The 19,466-nt window shown below is 37.3% G+C and overlaps 1 protein-coding gene across 6 annotated transcripts in view; it reads right to left on the reverse strand.

The window, feature by feature from the left end:
* Nucleotides 1–714: 714 nt before the first annotated feature.
* Nucleotides 715–19,466, reverse strand: part of Snx14 (sorting nexin 14) — a 59,156-nt gene continuing 40,404 nt past the window's right edge. For 4 of the 6 annotated variants that reach the window (XM_087905458.1, XM_087905455.1, XM_087905454.1 and 1 more), the window contains 12 exons: nt 16,559–16,760; nt 14,492–14,575; nt 14,003–14,103; nt 12,091–12,202; nt 11,078–11,118; nt 10,849–10,968; nt 7,620–7,743; nt 7,256–7,420; nt 6,980–7,075; nt 5,643–5,734; nt 5,006–5,062; nt 715–911 (listed from right to left, as the gene is read on the reverse strand). In XM_087905458.1, coding sequence (XP_087761584.1) covers nt 873–911; nt 5,006–5,062; nt 5,643–5,734; nt 6,980–7,075; nt 7,256–7,420; nt 7,620–7,743; nt 10,849–10,968; nt 11,078–11,118; nt 12,091–12,202; nt 14,003–14,103; nt 14,492–14,575; nt 16,559–16,760 — 1,233 coding nt within the window. In that variant the 3' untranslated portion in view covers nt 715–872. The remainder of the gene's footprint in view (nt 912–5,005; nt 5,063–5,642; nt 5,735–6,979; nt 7,076–7,255; nt 7,421–7,619; nt 7,744–10,848; nt 10,969–11,077; nt 11,119–12,090; nt 12,203–14,002; nt 14,104–14,491; nt 14,576–16,558; nt 16,761–19,466) is intronic. The other 2 variants (XM_087905456.1, XM_087905459.1) reach the window with 2 other exon arrangements.

Consider the following 19,466-nt stretch of genomic DNA (forward strand, 5'->3'; position numbering starts at 1 on the left):
AGGAACTTTGGGTGACTGTCCAGGCAGCGAGATGTCTCTGTCATTTCTAGAGTTTTGGAAGTTGCTTACTTCTTGTTTACTTAGGTAATATATCCTTCTGGAGTCTTTGATGGAGTTAAAGAATGAATAATCGTAGTTATAGTTTTCCATTATTATGATAAAGATTTAGTTATAAATATTGTGACTGTAATTCTTGCTTGATAACTGTTTTGTTATATGTAATTTTACTATGTTAAAATGAAAGCCTTTCTTTTTTGTTTAAACAGAAAAAGGGGAAATGATGGAGGAGGGTTATCTGTCTATTGTGTTATTTTCATTGGTCAATAAAGAGACTGCCTTGGCCCCTTGATAGGACAGAAAATTAGGTAGGCGGAGTAAACAGAACAAAATGCTGGGAAGAGGGCTATGAGCCAGAAGCCATGGAGTCTGCCACCAGGTCAGACATGCTGAATCTTTCCCGGTAAGCCACACCTCATGGTGTGATACAGATTATTAAAAATGGGTTAATATCAAGATATGAGAGTTAGTTAGTAACTAACTCTCTAGAGATAATGGGCCAGGCAGTGCTTAAATGAATACAATTTGTATGTTGTTATTTCTGGGACTAAGCTAGCCGTGCGGGAGCCGGGTGAAGCGAAAAGCAGGCCTGCCCGCAGCTCCTTTCTACAACTTATGTTCTCATAGAATCAAGACAGTAAATATAAAACAGAAAGCTATAATAATTAATCACTTTTTATTGCTATTGTTTGTTAGTCTTTATTAAAACACAAAATATATTTCAAATACTAAAGTACATGATATTTATAAAAATATACAAAGTGAAAGAAAAAGTACATTTCTATTATAGTGGTATGATATTCTATACCAAGTGTTTACATCCAGGATGTCATGGAGGTAGCTTCCTTTTGTACCTAAAGTAAAAATAAAGTCCACTTAATAGAAGACAATAGGATAGGGTTCATTTTTTAATTACTTAACAGCTCTACTAAGTAATATTCTAAGTAAATGTTCACACACTCACACACACACAAAGAGAGCGAGAATGAGAGAGCGAGAGAGCGAGAGAGAGAGAGAGAGAGAGAGAGAACGAAATACTTAAGGCACGCATTGCAGAGAATAGCAATGCATTTATGAGGTCATAGACCTGATTAAAATCTCAGAGCTAAAAGTTTTCTGGTATTCATTCCAATGTAATTTAACATAAAATACCTAACATTACTACCTTTTAAAAATACATTTAATATTACTAAAATTTGAAAACTTACAATCAATAGATGAACAGCCCAAATCTGGTTTCCCTACTCTATAGAAGTGGATTTTCACTACCATGCCACAATCTTGACAACAGTTTGTTTGTTTTAATCTAACAAAAAGTCAATGAGCTGGAGGGATGGCTCTGGTTCATCAGCTAACAGCTCCTGCTGTACAAGGATAAGAACTAGAATTATGACCCCATTAGCCATGCAGCAGGCCAAGCACTGTGCTTGTAAATACAGCTCCTAAGAAGACAGACAGGAGAACTGCTTTGATTTGTTGACTTCCAAATGTGCATGCACTCACACAGACACATACAAAAAACCTCCTACGTACACACAAATGTACATATACACACAAATAACTAAGAGGCCAGGTGGTGGTGGTACACATCTTTAATTCCAGCACTTGGGAGGCAGAGGCAGGTGGATCTCTATGAGTTAGAGGCCTGGTGTAGGAGGTCCTTTATTGGGAGCCAGATAATGCATGAAACAATCCCACACCAGTTTGGATTCAAAGGGTTATTTGAGAGGAAAAAACTTACAGAACACCATCCTACATGGCAGCTAGGAAAGGAGTCTAGTCACTGGAGCAAGAGAGCGAGCGGAGGGCTGCTGCTGCTTTTTAAAGAGAGAGAGACCACGCCCCAGTGGGCTGGTATCTCAATGGCTATTGGCTGAAGGAGCAGAAGGAGCTCCCGCAGCACCTCCCCCTTTTGTTTAAGTAAGAGAGTTCTAAACCTACTATGAAATTATATACAATAAGAACAAATATCCTATTCTAACTAGCTTAAGTCTTGTATAAGAAATAACTTGGCCAAGTTATGAGAGGAAAGTAACTACATTTATATAGTCTTCAACCCCATCAAAGATCTGAGAAGGGAAATAATGTCACCTGAGTAATTAGGAAGTACAATCAAACAACTTCCAAAACATGCAACAAATCACAGAGACAACTGACTACCTGGGTAATCACCCAAAGTCACGATTGCAGCGTTGAAGCAACCAACTGTGGTTAAGGCCTAGAATAACTGACAGATTATTTTTAATAGGCAAGAAATTTTTCAAAACCATCTTACCCTGTCTTGGTAAGATTTAGCAGTTGTGCTTATCCATTTCTGGATACTATGTATTTTGTCAGTAGTTGAGGTATGGGCAGTTCCTTGCCCAGAGGCCGGTTTTGCCAAGAAGACAAGCTCCAAGTAGAGTGTCTTTGATGCTTCACAATCTCTCGGGAATAATGGTGTAGGAGGTCCTTATGTATTTGTGTTTATTTCATTGGTTGAATAAAGAAGCTGCCTTGGCCTTTTGATAGGGGAGAAACTTAGGTAGGCGGGAAAGACAGAAAAGAATTCTGCGAGGAAGAAGGCAGGCAGAGAGAGCCACCATGGAGTTACCAGAGTCAGACATGCTGAATCTTTCCAAGTAAGCCACAACCTCGTGGTTATGCACAGAGTAACAGAAATGGGTTGAATTAAGATGTAAGAATTAGCCAATAGGAGGCTAGAGCTAATGGCCAGGCAGTGATTTAATTAATACAGATTTCTGTGTGATTATTTAGGGCATAAGCTAGCCAGGTGGCCGGGACAACAAGCAGCCCGCCAGCCCAGGCATAAGCTAGCCAGGTGGCAGGACACAGACCGTTCCTTTCTATTACAGAGGTCAGTCTGGTCTACAGAGTGAGTTCCAGGATAGCCAGGACTGTTTCATAGAGACACTCTGTCTCAATAAAATAAAAACACAATAAATAATAATTAATAATAATAATGAAAAATAAATAATATTAAAGAATAAGCAATGGTTGTCCAACATAACCAGACTGTAAGACCCTACTTATAAGGATGCCATACACTTTGGCTACAGTACATCTGAAACTGACTGGGAAACTTCCAACCTGCTGGCTAGGTTTCCAAGTTCCAAAGAGTCCTTTACAGGCTACTAGGGAAAAAAAGTAATTAAAGGTGGACCAGCCAACAAGTGCTGGATCCTGCATGCTACAACATGAACTTGCCAGGCAAGACATGTCCTGAGTACAATAGCAGCATGATTGCTATGAAGCTAAAAAAAACCTTTTTTCTAATTGGATTTAAGGCCTGCTCCACAGCAGGGAATTCATGCCCAATACCGTAAATCTGGTCAATAAGCAATGGCTGGAGAAGTCATAGGCCCTAGGACAGAGCCTAGTATCACTGTTAAAATGTCTTGCTGAGAAGCACCTTCTATTTATACCCATAGACTGCTGCCTAGTGTTGCTCTCAGCCGTAGGCAGAGCACTTTATGCAATGCGCAGCGGTTAGTGCAGATTTCTAACCGGTCAAAGTGCTGGGAATAAGTGACTGTGAGTGCTCAGTTCTAAATGGGACACTTACATCAACCTCACATCCCAAGGCTAAGAAAACATCTAGGAAGAAGGGGAGGGGGGAAGAACCCTAGACCTGAGATGGGGAGCAGTGCTGTGAATTGCTCTCACACTAATGAACTCACAGTAACTTGGGCACCCGTACAAGGTTAAGTCAGTCAGACCTAAGGCCCAGGTTCAACCCCTGGTATCTCAAAAAGGAAAAAAAAAAAAAAAAGCGGGGGTGGGGGGGCAGGGGAGAGATACACTAGAACAAGATGGCTCAGTAGTAAGAGCACTGCTTCCAAACCTAACAACCTGAGTTCAATCCCTGATACCCACACAGTGGAAAGAGAAAAGCACCCCTGCAAGTTGCCCTGTGAACTTGCACTGTGTGTGTATATATACATGAATGTACTCCCCCAACACACACATCAATTAATCAATATGTCAACACTTAAAAAAAAAGCAGTTATACAGGAGGGGGTGAAGGGCCCCACTCCTAGGTAACTAATGGCAGATGATGGCTGTTAAGAGGAACCATCTGGGGCTGGAGAGATGGCTCAGAGGTTAAGAGCACTGACTGCTCTTCCAGAGGTCCTGAGTTCGATTCCCAGCAACCACATGGTGGCTCACAGTCATCTGTAATGAGATCTGGTGCCCTCTTCTGGCCAGCAAGCATACATACAGACAGAATACTGTAAAATATAAAATCAAAGAGGAACCATCCTTCTGAAGAGTGACCATTGGGAGGGTACTCACGCTCCCCTGGGTGCCCCATACCCACACACACATGAGCAGCACTAACTGAACTCAGCAGGGTATTTTAAAAGAAATGAAATTGGGAGGGAGATGTGTTGACAGGCAGTCCAGAGGGAGTTATGGGATTAAAGAGTAGACAGGTAAATATATGATATACATGTATGAAATGTTAAAAGAATAAATGTTTAGATTATATTTTTAAAAGATCAACATCCTCAAGATTATATATAGTAGCAACACCATAGACTAACTCCAATTCATTTTGTATTCTTGGATTCACAGATTCATGTTCAAAAAACATTCGAGTCTCTGATTTATACATCAGACAATATTGCAAATGATCATCTGAACAGCTAGGCCCATTTTAATGCTAAGATTAGTGACGTCTTCAGCCGAGAGCACAGCAAATGGTCCCTGCCTACTTGTAACTAGGAAAAGAAGACATCAAGGCAGAGACTTCTCAGCATCTGCTACCCCAAATCCACTCTACATTTGGACATGTCAGAAAAGAACAATATAAAAAGACACTTGGCTCAGGTTGTTCAGCTTTCAAATAATTGCAGTCACAATAGTTTCTTTAAATTCTGTGTCTCTAACTTAATGTCCATACACCATTCAGAAAAGAAAAAATACATTACTGCTTTCCAATTACCTTATTTAGCTCTGGAAACAGTTCCTGTATCACAATGTCCAACAACACATAGGTCAGCTGCAGTACAAAAACATGTAATAAAATGTAAAATACTAGACAGTAAAAATGAGAGACACAAAATCCAGGACTGTGGTACTCGCTAAACGGAAAAGTAGGGAATGCGATGGCAACGTAAAACAAGCATAAAATCTATCTAACACCCACTAACAGTGTTCTACCCTTAAATGCATGGTAGAGACATTTGTGAATAAAAAGACTCACATTATTATACTTCACCCATATTTATCTAAAATGCTTTGCACAAATTTTAAATAAATAAGCAGAACATTAAAATTATATTAAAATCTCAACAAAATATACAGACACTATACAGATAAAAATGTTAACTGGTTATTCAATGACTTGAATTACCAAAATTTAAATGTTTACTTCATGTCATAAATTTTCTATAAATTCAAAATTTTCTACTAGGAAGATATATTAACTTTAAGTAACACTGCATGCTGTAAATAAAGATAACCAGCAAAAACTGCATATATAGATTTTCCTATCTGGATTTTTAGATTATATGGACCTGATTTTGTATAAACCAGATACCATATTGCTCAGCAAAGCACACCAATGCTAGCCTGCTTACCTGCTTGTTGAGTACTGGCTGCTGCAAGCCATCAAACAGAAGTCTGATGCTTTCATACTTGGTTTCCTCACCAATACACTTGACTAGCAGATCTAAACAAGAAAGCCACATGTGAAACAATTCATATCAATGCATCACTAACTGCCTCTTAGAGGAAATGCCTCCTCTGCTCACAGACACCCCATGAAAGCTGTAAGCCGGTACTTCTCAAACCAGTGTTTGCAAGAAGCTCCTAGAAACAAGTTTTATAATCAAGTCAAAAGAATATAGCTGTCATTAATCCTTTTGGAAGTTTGCAATGCACAGGACATACAGCAGCATATAAATCAACTACAACTAAGTGATTAAAAAGAGGCTTTATATGTATATATAATATACATTAATACATAATATATGTTATTAAACATTATGGTAAAACAAAATCAATTTTTAAAATATTTATCTTTTTATAGGGTATATAGTTTGTGTTTGTGAGGAGAGATGTGCACATGAGTGCAGTACCCACAGAGGCCAGAAGAGGGCATTAGTTTCTGGAGTTGGAGTTATAGGCAGTTACAAGCCACTTAATGTGATGTTCTCCGCTAGGACAGAATGTAACACACATACACATCAAGACAGGGTTTCTCTATGTAACAGCTGCCCCAGGACCTACTCTGTGAACCAAGCTGACCTTAAACTCAGAGATCCACCTACTTCTGTCTCCAAGTGCTGGGGTTAAGATGTGACTGCCACTGTCTAGCTATATACTAAACTATACTCTTAGCTATTTGAGCCATCTTGCCAGCCCCCAAGCAAAAGAATTTAAATTCCAATGAGGTTTGTGAATTTTTGTACACACATATAGAAATATACAGATAATGTCTATAACCAAATGTGGTGGACACCTATAACCTCGTCATTTGAAGCCAACCTGGTCTACACAGCACATTCCAAGTTAACTAGGAAGACAGTCGCTGCTTCAAAAAAACAAAAAACAACAACAAAAAAATAAAACAAACAAAAACCCTAATTATTGTGTGAGTAAAAATAACCTTGTCATAAATTTTAGGGATGAACCAAATATGGTGGTTATACATGTAAATTCAAACACTCATATGACTGAAAGAAGAGAACCATTGCAAGTTCAAAGGCAGCGTGGGCTACAATTTGAGAATCTGTCTCAAACAAACAAAATATTAGTGGTATCAACAAAAGAACAAATTGCATTTGTGAATGGGATTAATTTAACAAATCCTTGCTACTATTTCTAAAGTAAAAACTCATAATAACTACTAGTTTCAATAGTTATACTACAGCTTCAGAGGGTAGTGACCTATATAAAATTAAGTTATTTATACCTGGAATGTAATTCATCATTTCTTCAAAAGTCTGTTTTGCTCCTTTTTGCTTATCTTGGAGGGAGCGAGGTTCAGTATTTTCACAAAATATAGCATCTAAAAATGAGTACAAGAAATTTACACAATTATTCTCCAGTTCATATACAAGTATTTTCTAATAGTAGAAATGCTAGCTTTAAAAAAAACAAAAACAAAAACAAAAACCACCCCTTACTTTCTTAGACCTAACTAAAATCACAAGCACAAACACAAAACAGAGACTCGATAGGTACAGACCTCTAAGAAGTGTTATCAGAGAAACCAGCCGGTGCTCCTGAAGGAGCTGCTCCAGCTTGCACTGCAGATAGTAATCCGTGCACACTTCCAGTGTGTTTTTAAAGAGGATCCGTGCTCCCATTAAAAGATGATGAAGCCAATCTGGGATTTGAAAAACAACTCGTCCTGAGGAAAACCAATTGAGAATCAGCTGAGACCTGTAGTTGCTCAAGGTCAATTTTATTTACAATCACTAGTAACTTCTACGTGTGCAAGCCAGTGTAGTAAACCTGTGAAAGAAGTGTCTTTCACAAAGCTGAGGTAGGGCTGTACTTGTACCATGAGGCAGATTAACGCCGAATAACACAGACCATTTAGACCTTACCTACATACATCAGGTAATCATAGACTCCGTCCACAGTCATCACCTCCATGAAGTAGTTCTGATTTTGCTTTCGCTCTGTATTCTCAGCACGGTTCGCATTATTCTTAAACAGATCATTGAAAAGCTAAAGTAAAAATTGAAACAATAAAGAGACATATAGCGTATTGCACCTATCTATATTAACGGTAAAAGAATACACAGCAAAAATGGCATTAAGAAACCGTAAAATCTGTTTTCAAAGTTTCACATTTTACTGACCAAAGTTTTACTGACCAAAGCTACAGTAAAAACATCTACTCCTCTCAAACTATTACATAAATAATATATCACTTTTGATATGAGTTAATTCATTATCCATAAAAGAACTTCTTTTCTGTGTCCCCCACCCCGACTTTTTTTGGTTATTTGCTTTGCAGTGCTTGTACGCTCTAAACCTAGAGCTTCAAGCAAGCAAGGCAAGTGCTCTACCACTAAGCAATGTTGTTGTTTCCTAATTGTTATTGTTAATTTTTCAGAGAGATGCAGAGACAGGGCAAAGCTAAGCACCCCCAGACTGGCTCCTCCCTCGGCCTCCCAAGCACTATGCTCTCCAGGAATGCACCACAGCATTTTCTCCCTTTCCTTCTGCTCTCGGGGCTTTGCATTTGTCACTCTTAGCCCTAACTGGCCAGGAATCCAGTACATAACTCAGTCTGATCTCAAAGTTTTTTGTTTGGTTGGTTTTTTGTTTCTCAGTGTAGCTCTGGCTGTCCTGGAACTCACTCTGTAGACCAGGTTGGCCTCGAACTCACAGAGATCTGCCTTTCTCTGCCTCCCAAGTGCTGGGATAAAAGGCGTGCATCACCACCATCCAGCTGACCTCAACTCTTGGCAGTTCTCCTCCCTAATCCAGCTAAAACGCTCTCCTTTGTTTACATAAACAAAGATATTTGTTAACACTGTGTAAATATTATTACCAATAGCTAATTTTAAACTAGTATGATCTTAAAATCACAAATTACTCACTAATGTGCAGATATAAAATTTCACATTTATACAAAATTCATTTGTACACTATTATTCAAGCCCCAAACAATTTAATCAGTACAGGGAAAAACTGTCCTGGGGACTGGCTTAGTTGGAAAAGTACTTGTCAAGCATGCATGAAGCTTCGAGTTCTATCCTCAGCACCACACAACACTGTGTGTGGTACATGGCTAGAATCCCAGCACTCAGGAGCCGTTCAAGGTCACCTACTGGCTATACAGTGCATTCATGCCAGCCTATACTACGTTAGATCCTATCCCAAAAAAGAAAAAGCAGTCCTACTAATCAAAAATCATGAAAAGCAATGACTCGTTGGCCAATAGCAATCTAATATATGTTAGGTAATTCATTTTAACAAAGTTATCGCTTTATTCATTTATGCTTCATTCATTCATTTGCTTTCGTAGTAAGCAAATCCAAAAAAACATTGAGTTCTATGAGATCATACAAAGGGCAGTATAAAACAGAGTAGAAATTTAACATCTAATAGAAACAGAACAAGACATACATAAGCTAAAGTCAGACCTGGTGGCACATACACCTTTAATGCCAGTACTTGGGAAGGAAAGGGTAGAGGTAGTCAGATCTCTGAGCATTAGAGGCCAGCCAGGACAACACAGTGAACCCTACCAGAGTGTGGGGGAAGGGGGAGGAGGCCGTACAGATGACAAAGATAAGGGAAATAGAACAGTGGCTACCACAGAGGAAAGCGTATTCAATTGTATCTGAAGACGATTCTCCCCCCACCACCTACCTACATTTAAGTTTAATTTTTCATTAGAAAACACAGTAAGTCTGAACAAGAGAGGGAGAAAACCAACACTCAAAATCCTAACTACTATACTTGCTGTATATCCCTGTCTAGTGTCTGAATATATCTGTAATCATTCAGGTTCAAGAGAACATTTCTTGGAGCTGTGTACTTAGCTCAGTGGTAGAGTTCTTTCCTAGTAAGCAAATCTCCAGTTTAAAAATAGAAAAAATAACAAAAAGATCAAAAAATGTTTTTCTACTTTCTTCACTGAATTAAGTATTTATATAGAGCTTTGTGTATTTGCATTAATATAATTTATCTATTGATAACATTCTTTAAGATTATCAGGCCTGTAATGCTAGAGTTCATTTCTAAGTTTCCCTTTTATGAAAAACTTTTAGTAAATAGTTCTACATATTATAGGTTCTTCTGTTAATTTACTTTCTTCTATAAACACATGAGCATAAACACATGATGACCCTATTGTAATGCCAAAATTTCTTATCCTAAAGAATGAGCCCATTCACAAGCCATCAGCAAAAATAAATTTCCAGTTTGATCACCTGCCTTAACTTTGCAAATGTACCCCCTGTTATGAAATTCACACTCCAGTATACTTTCTCGTTCCTTTCCTTTCCCCCGACAAAGTTCCGTGATGCTGCTCATCAGAGAGTGAATACTCCACCGCTCCTGTGTATGAGCACAAGCACAGAGTGGAGGGCACCTAAAGGAGAGCCTCCGAAAACTTCAAGTTGTTTTTTAGTTTCTACATGAAGGTTAATTTTCAACCCAGGAGAGAAGTGGATATTACCAGCCAGGTGGTGTGCTCTTGTATCTGTCTGTGTCTGTCTCTAGGGCTGAGAACGGCTTACAATAATGACTGAGGAAAGGAAAAATTTGAGACTCATGTTTTAATTTCTTCTCTTGAGCATGCTTTTCTCTATGGCCTTTAATGAAATTTCTATGTTCAACACAGGAGAAGACAAGTCTCAAGTGTTTTGTCTCAACTGTCTGTAGAAAACAGTGAGCCATTATTGAAAATGATAGGAGACTTGGAGGGGAACTGTTTTTTAATTATAAAAGTAAGTAACACAACTCTTAAAAGTCTGAATGGGTTTAAATAACAGAAAGATAAAAAACTAAATAGACATGGCAGGAGATGATGGATCAGGATAAATAGAGACAGAAATAGTGGAAAGGAGGGGGACAGGAGAGCAAGGAGAGAGCTAGACGATGCTGGAAACAGAATGAGAACTGCATCAGTGCTGAAAGAAGACAAGGAATGGGAAAAGGCATGGGCTGCAGACAGAATAGTGGAGAATTTTAAAACCAGTAAGAAAACCAAGACTTCAAAGCCACAGTCTGTGGTCATCCTGCGTAGCCTTTCCTGCACCCCTCACCTACACTGCACTGTGCATCACTCACTGCCTCTTTAATAATATGGAGTACCTTCTTGTTGTTTTCAGAAGTGGGGCTGAGAATAGTCAGTTCTGGTCTACTCGGTTTAGGTTTTGGAGATTCACAAGAATTAATGAAACTCATGATGAAAGGTTCCAAATGCTGACCTTTCTGCAGTGACAGAGGAGAGAAGCACTTTTAATATCACAGAAGCCATACAATTCTTCAGTAACTAAGTACATCACCATCATTTATAAATATACATAAATCAGTAATTCACCTCTTTCATTAGTTTTCCAGGAACAGACTTTATGATTTTCCCTGTAATTAAAAATAAAATATCAATTTTATGAAAGTATAACATAACTGTTTGTTTACATGAATAATTCCCTAGGTAGTTTTAAACAGTAAATAGTCAAATAAAAAGTCAAAACTGTATAGAGTATTTATAATTTATCATTTCACTCTCCAACAGAAATTCCTAATAAAGGTGATACCCCAAACTAAGTTGCAGATGCATTGGGGGTTTATTGTAAAACTAAGTCGTGAGTTTGTAGGAGAGATCTAAGAAGCTTACTGCTGGTAAATGTTAGTATACAATAATGAGATGACAACGAATTCTCTATTTTGATGTCCATTTGACCCAATGTTTATTTGTTTGTTCACTTACTCATTTATTTCTTCCCTCCTCACTCCCCTCCTTTTGTGTCTTTGGTGCCAGAACCAAACCTAGGGTCTTCACATGTTAAGTAAATGGTCTACCATTAGCTCATGCTTTGCCCAGAAAAATTTTATAACAATGTTTCAACAGAACAGGAGAGATGATTTAGCTGTAGAACTTGCTGCTCTTCAGAGGACCTGAGTTTGGTTCTCAGTCCATGTTGAGCTGCGCACAACTGCCTTTAACTCAAGCTCTTGGGGATACATCCTCAGAAATCTGCTTGGTGATTTTGTTGCACAAACTTCAAAGAGTGCACGTACACAAACTTACAACAGCTATAAGTCACTAGGAGACATAATTTAATGGACCACTGTCATGCAAGCAAGCTCTCACTAAATAAAGCACGGTTGTGCTACATGACTTTATTTAAATGTACACATAAATGCAGGAATATTAATAGTTTTCTGTGATAGAACAAGAGGTTAGAAATGACTGGTAAAACAACAAGGAAAATGTATCTCTAACTTCAAAAGAAGTCCTTTGGAATTTATCACGTGCCATACTATCAAAACCAATTTTTTACACTAGTCTGAAAACATTGTTCTTACATATGTTTTCTCCAAATGACTTACCAAGATTTACATCTGGAAGTATCTTATCAAGAAACTGTGTTTCCCCACCATTTGGGGAGAGAAAGTCAGCCAGAAGTTGACTGTTACTCAGTTCTGGATGCTGCAGAAGTTTCTTCAATGAACAGAACAGAGGAGGGAAACAGATTAGAACTATGGAAGGGTAATCAAAACTGATCTAAAATGATTGTAAATAAAGAAAAAGCAAGAAACTTTAAGTCATCAAAATGTATTTCCTATTCTATCCACTGAAATAATACACACACAAATAGTGTATATATATATGCATATATAGTAAGTGATTGCAGTTTTTATGTAACACAATGTACATATACTGAGAAAAATGGGAAGTCAATTCTGACTGATGACTGGTAGAAAGCTGATCCCAGAAAACAAACAAACAAAAAAAACTCTACAAATTGTATAATAAAAATGACTAAGTAATAAAGTGAGAAGGATAATTCCTAAGCTGAGAAAGTTAAGCATAAAATCAAACAAGTGCAACATTCTTAGAATACATTTAATTTTTTATATCAAAAGGTTTTATTTCCTAAGTCAAGATTTTAATCAACATAAAACTAATTAAAACCCTCTCAAGAAATTGTTAATATTTTATTGGTTGTTAATTTGAAAACAGCATCAGGGATATACCTCAGTGTTAAGAATGCTTAGCTGGCATATGTAAAACCTTGAGTTTGATCCCCAGTATCACAAAAATACAATACAAACAGTATACATATGATATTTTCCCCAAGACAGGTTCTCACTATGTAGCTCTATCTGTCCTGAAACCCACTATATAGATCAGGCTAGCCTCAAACTCACCAAGATCCAACTGCCTGTGCCTCCCAAGTGCTAGCTAGCATTAAAGATGTGTGCCACCATGACCAACCAAAAGTTCATTTTAAAATCCACATAGAAAAACGTATGTTGGGCTAGAGACATGGCTCAGAGGTTAAGAGCACTGGCTGCTCTTCCAGAGGTCCTGAATTCAATTCCCAGCAACTACATAGTGGCTCACAACCACTAAAATGATATTTGGTGCCCTCTTCTGGTGTGTAGGCAGACCACTGTATACATAATAAGTAAATTTAAAAAAAAAAAAAGAGAGAGAAAAGTATGTTTTAATTCTATGGACAGGTATTACAGAGCAAAACATGCATGAACAAGAGACATCTGCATATCCATGTCTACTGCGGTACTACTCACAACAGCCAAGTTACAAAATCAGAGCAAAACTACGCATGTATCAACAACAGATAATAGATAAGCAAATGTATTATGTATGCACACTGTTGATTCATTCAGTCACAAAGAACAAAGTGATGTAATTTACTAGAAAATGAATGGAACTGGAATCATCATGTCAAGCAAATAAGCAAGTCTCAGAAAGATAAACACTATACATTTTCCCTCCTAAGACTGTAGATTACCAAGCTGGAGAGACGGCTCAGCACATAAGAGCACTGGCTGTTTTTCCAGTGGTCCTGAGTTCAATTCCCAGCAACCACCTGGTGGCTCATAACCATCCATAATGACATCTGGTGCCCTCTTCTGGCATACAGGCATACATGAAGGCAGAATACTATATACATAATAAATAAATAAATCTTTAAAAAAGATTGTACATTTTTTTAAAAAGACATGAAAATGGAAGAGGGCTATTTAGGAAGAAGAAAGCAACCAGCAGGAGTCAGGGAAGGAGGAAAAGAGAATTAAGGATTATGAGTGAAGTATGATCAAAATACATCATCCATGCATATAGTAATGGCATAATATAAACATTACTTTGTATAATAAATATATGCAACTAAAAAGAGAAGAAATAACTGAGGAAAACAGGAAAAGCACAAAGAGAAGAAAACAAACTGGAGTTACTGGTGTCTCAATTTGAGCACGAGAGCTGGAGCTGTACCTGCAGATACTCCTGAAACTCCTCTCTCTTTGACTTTAAGAACTCGTAGTTTTTGGGACCAATGATCCTTTTGGATGGAAGCTGAGCATCGGGAAATGTGCCTGAAATTGGTGCATACAGTTCTTATTGTTTTGGCTACTTTAAACACTATTTGAAACTAGTATGAAAATTCAGATTCACAATACTGTCTTGTGGTGATATGACATTATGTTTTAAACAATCTTCACACAGAGAGTTGGATAGCAATTTTTTGTGTACAAACAGTTGTTTTAAACTTTTATTGCTTAAAAAAGTCAATATACATTGTAAAAACTTAAAATATATAGATATAAAAAAGGCAAAAAACTCAACATTCTTCTTTTCGACAGACCTACATACAGCTGTCAACATCAACCAGTACACTTACTTAAAGTAAAAAAAATCTGGTACAAGACATTTCAAGAAGGCCAATCACTGAATTATTATGTTTTATATAAGAAAACAACATACCATGAAATTCTGTTAGTTTTGATTCAAGTACATAGAATTCAAGGTATCTTCTATAGACAGACCAATGTTCAGGTTCATGACCAACTGTAAGTTAAAAATAAGCAATTTTATAACCCACTACAAAAAGTGAAACAATAATACTAAAATGGAGGTATTACATCACAATATTTATTTTAGTTATCACATTATCATATTTCATTTCATATTTTAATTCTAAATTATCTAGACGAAATTGATAAATTTCATTTTTATGATATTACAAGCAAACAAATGGTTTTCGATAATAGAATCACAAAGCTAGTAGGAACTTTTAAAAGTATGCAATTGCTATTTTTAAAATTTACAAAATTATTTATGTACGTTTGTCTGCATACACATGTATGCCGTGCCATGGCACATATGTGCAAGTCAGAGGACAACACAGTTCTCTCTTCCACCATGTGGGTCCCAGAGCAGTAAATCAGGTTGCCAGGCTTGGTGACAAGCACCTTCTTTTATCCCGAGTCATTACATCAGCCCGTAAGATTGAGAACTGTATTTTCCTGCGCAATAAACATCAGTGTAGCAAGTGATGAAAATGACGCACATTTTCCTCCTCTGGAGGTCATGCTTCCCGGGCGTGGACGGTAAGGCTCTGTCATGCTGATGACTATACCTATTTTTAGAATATGTCTATATTTTATATTTTAATTATTAAGTCAAACTTTCAGAAATAGAGCACAAAAATTTTAAATGTTTGTTCAAAAAGTCAATAACAAAAGTATTTGACCGCCAGGTGGTGGTGGTGCACACCTTGAATCCCAGCACTCAGGAGGCAGAGGCAGGTATATCTCTGAGTTCGAGGCCAGTCTGATCACAGAGTGAGTTCCAGAATTATTACTCAGAATAATCTGATTTTATGTTCTGTGTTCCTGAACTAGGATTAGTTTCTGAAAATATTTTTTGAAAATCAATAAGAGAAATGATGAGCATGGGCCTTCACTGCTCCTCAGTTAACTAGTCTCTCATCCCCTTCTCACCTCACAGATGTTCCCCCTTCCTGAGCTTTCCTTGAAGCTCATATTCATCAGTCCCATAATGTGCAAGACTTCGTATTCCCTTTATACTGAGTGCCCCACCTGCTCAACAAAGCTGAGTGGCAAGTGATTATTCTGCTGTCAGTGCTGTTCAATTCTCAATTACAATCCACACCTGAGACAGCCAAAGGAGAAAAGACAGCAAAACATGAAGACATTTGGTAAAGTTGTATTTGATCATAGCTCATCCAATTTTACTTTCCTTTTAACAAAAAAAAATGGGGGGGGGAGGAAAGATGTGGGGAAAGGAAAAATATGATCAAAATATATTGCATGAAGAAAATTTATTAAAAAATGTTTAACATGAAAAGAAAAAATGTTTAAACTTGTATAATACAAGGTGAAGAGATAGCTCAGTACAACTGAGCTTGATAGCTAGGAACCACATGGTAGAAAGAAAACCAGTGTTCAGAAGCGACCTCTACATGTGCGTCACCTACTCACATATAAATTAATATAGTAAATAAGTTGGTATAATACTTAATACAGTGGCAAATGCATTAATGATAGCTAGCTAAGTACAATGGCTAATGATGACAGCAACAAAACTGGTAAAAAGAGGGATTGGAGAAAAGGCTCAGTGGCTAAGAGCACTGGCCGCTCTTTCAGAGGATCCAGGTTTGGTTCCCAGCACTCACAGGGTGGTTCATCACAACCTGTACTTTCAGTTCTAGACCTCCAGAAACCAGGCACATACATACATACATACAGCCAAACTCTCACACACATAAGATAAAAATAAATCTTAAAAAACAAAACAGTAAAAGAATATTATATAAGCTTCCTTGGGCTCTGAGTCATGTATCAAGAACCACTCAGTGTTGGCTGAATAAATGTCAACTGACAGCACGTAATCTAGGAAACACTACGCTTTCATCCCATTTGTGTTCTGGACACTTACCTGGAATCTCATTCAATAGTTACAACAGCAACAAGTTTACACTCAGTAAAGGCAGATACAGAGCATCTTAGGAAGACTCAGAAATCTTACCTGCTCGTCTATCATTTCTTTCAACATCGATACAAAACACAGGTATTCTCTCCTTTTTCTCCTTCCTTTCAGAGGAGGGATCCTCAAAAAAGTCTACATATGGAATACTAATTTTCCATGCAGCAAGGTTTCGAGGAGTGTTAGGTGTGCTTACAGCTTCTACTGGAGAATCATCCTCCATTACCACAATACCTTCTTCAATCTGGAAAAAGGAATCAAGGTGAACTTAATGTTTCTAATACATTCATTTTTTAACTTAGAAAACTAGGTATATAGAATTTTCTGAGAAAGTAAAGACAAAAATTAAGCTTTTTTAAATTTGTTTTTGTTTTTGAAGACAGGGTTTCTCTATGTTAACAGTCTTGGCTGTTCTGGAACTCACTCTGCAGGCCAGGCTGGCCTCGAACTCAGAGATCCACCTGCCTCTGCCTTCCAAGTGCTGGGATCAAAGATGTGAACCACCACCTGGCAAAAAGTTAAACTTAACAAGTGATAAGCATCAACTCCATGTTTCATGATACCATATATAGATCAAAGTATAAAAGAAAATAGAGAATATACATCTTACATTATGGAAAACATAAAAGATGAAATAAAAAAGTTCAACCTTGATGTTTAATTAAAATTAATATACTCCTATCTTTCATTTCAGAGTATAAAATTTAATAAATGGCATCATGCTATTGATGTAATTGACACAGAAAAGATGGATCTGTGACACGTGCCTGATGTATGTCAGCATAATCTGTCTGAAATTGGGCAACATATTTCTACAATGAGCCCTAAACAGTTGTGAATAAGTAACTCCATTCCTGAAAACATTCTTATGAAAATATTTACTTCAACTAATTTTTTAAATTGTAAAGGTAGTCTAAATATAGTCACTGCCACAAAAAGAACGTACAATTCAAATGAAGATCTAAAAAGGAGGGCTGGAGAGGTGGCTCAGCAGTTAAGAGCACTGACTGCTCTTTCAAAGGTCCTGAGTTCAATTTTCAGCAACCACATGGTGGCTCACAACCATCTGTAAAGAGATCTGGTGCCCTCTTCTGGCCTGCAGGCACATATGCAGACAGAATACTGAAAATACTGTATACATAATAAATCAATAAATCTTTTTTAAAAAAGATCTAAAAAGGATCTATTTCTACAGAATTAGATTTTTGTTTGTTTTGAGATTGGGCTTTTCTGTGTGGAGAGACCCTGGCTGTCCTGGAACTGGCATGTAGACCAGAATGACCTTGACCTCACATAGATGCACCTGACTGTGTCTCCTTAAGTGCTGGGATTAAAGATAAGTGCTACCATACCTGGTATATTTAGATTCCTTACCTCTTTGCTTCTAAAGTCATAAACATCTATAATTTCATTTAATATCTAAAAACAAAATAATTTCTTTAAAAAAGATCATCTATAAGCATAGTTCTTTTAAATCCTTCTGAGTCTATGGTCACCTAGACATCTCTTAGTCATGTTAATGTTTACCTTATTTATGTGTTTGCTTTTTGAAACAGGTATCTTCCTACACAGCCCAGGTTGGCTTTGAACTGAGCATCCTCCTGCTTTAGTTTCGTAAACACTGATATTACTGGTAGATACCACCATATCCAGGCAAAATGTCAATAAGGTAAACTAAGTAATTTCCATTTTGTTTTATTTTCAAAAAGATTCCCTCTAAGAAGAGTGTGGGGAGGGCTGGAGAGATGGCTCAGTGGTTAAAAGCATTGCCTGCTTTTCCAAAGGTCCTGAGTTCAATTCCCGGCAACCACATGGTGGCTCACAACCATCTGTAATGGGGTCTGGTGCCCTCTTCTGGCCTGCAGACATACACACAGACAGAATATTGTATACATAATAAATAAATACATAGATAAATAAATAAATATTAGAAAAAAGAAGAGTGTGGGGAATAAGGAAGAGATTAAAAGCTAGCTGAGGTTACTTAAGAAATAGTAATGTTTCCTATGTTTCTCTTTCCTATACATGCTTAACGGTCAACTTATTAATGGGCATGTTAGATTTCAGAAATTCATTTGAAAATTAGTTCTTAACTTGGAAAGAAGCATATTTTCAGATAGCCCCAATTGTTTTGAAGTGAGACAAGGTCTCACTAAGCTATGGCTAGTCTTGAACACGATTTTACTGACTCAGGCAGTCATAATCTCATATGCCAGGTTTTCATCCCTGAGCCAGTTATCACAATGTCTCTTGTATCCACAGAGCTATAAGCCCTGATACTGTGCTATACAGCGTGCAAAGTGCTTACTATACTCCAAGCATCGTTCTTAAGTACTTCAGGCAGATTGCTTGTTTAACTCTACTAATTTTACCCCATGTACAACAGATATGACGGTCCTGATTTCAAATCACAATAAAATTGGGCAATTTGCCTAACCTCACATAGCATGTAGGTACCACTGCCAAATAACATTTCAACTTTTCAAATCACATGCCAGGGAGATTAACAATTCCTAGAAAAACAATTTTCAAGGTCCCACAACTCCTAACTAGCACAGTATTGCATGTGACCTGTGATAAGATCAGCAGTATGACCTGTTCAGTGTCTTCTAAACTCTAAGTGGCATCGTACTTAGCACTTGTGCTGTCTTCAGAAATAATACAATGACTATGCTTACTAACAATTACTTCAAATAACTAATGGAGAGCACAGCGAACACTTCCAAAATTAAAAGTAGGAATTATCAGGAGTTAGATCTATCAATTACAATGATAGATTGCATATATGGATTATATTTACATATTTACTTATTATACCCTATATCATAAGTAAGTAAAATTGCCATGTATTAATTAAATAATATATTCAAAATAGTAACAGTGACAGTAGTAAGGTCACAAAGTGAGAAGATGCTAAATTCTGTTGGTAGCTCAGGTAAAGGCTAATGCA

This window comes from Myodes glareolus, chromosome 4 (genome assembly GCF_982192425.1).
Source record: "Myodes glareolus chromosome 4, mMyoGla1.1, whole genome shotgun sequence".
NCBI lineage: Eukaryota > Metazoa > Chordata > Mammalia > Rodentia > Cricetidae > Myodes > Myodes glareolus.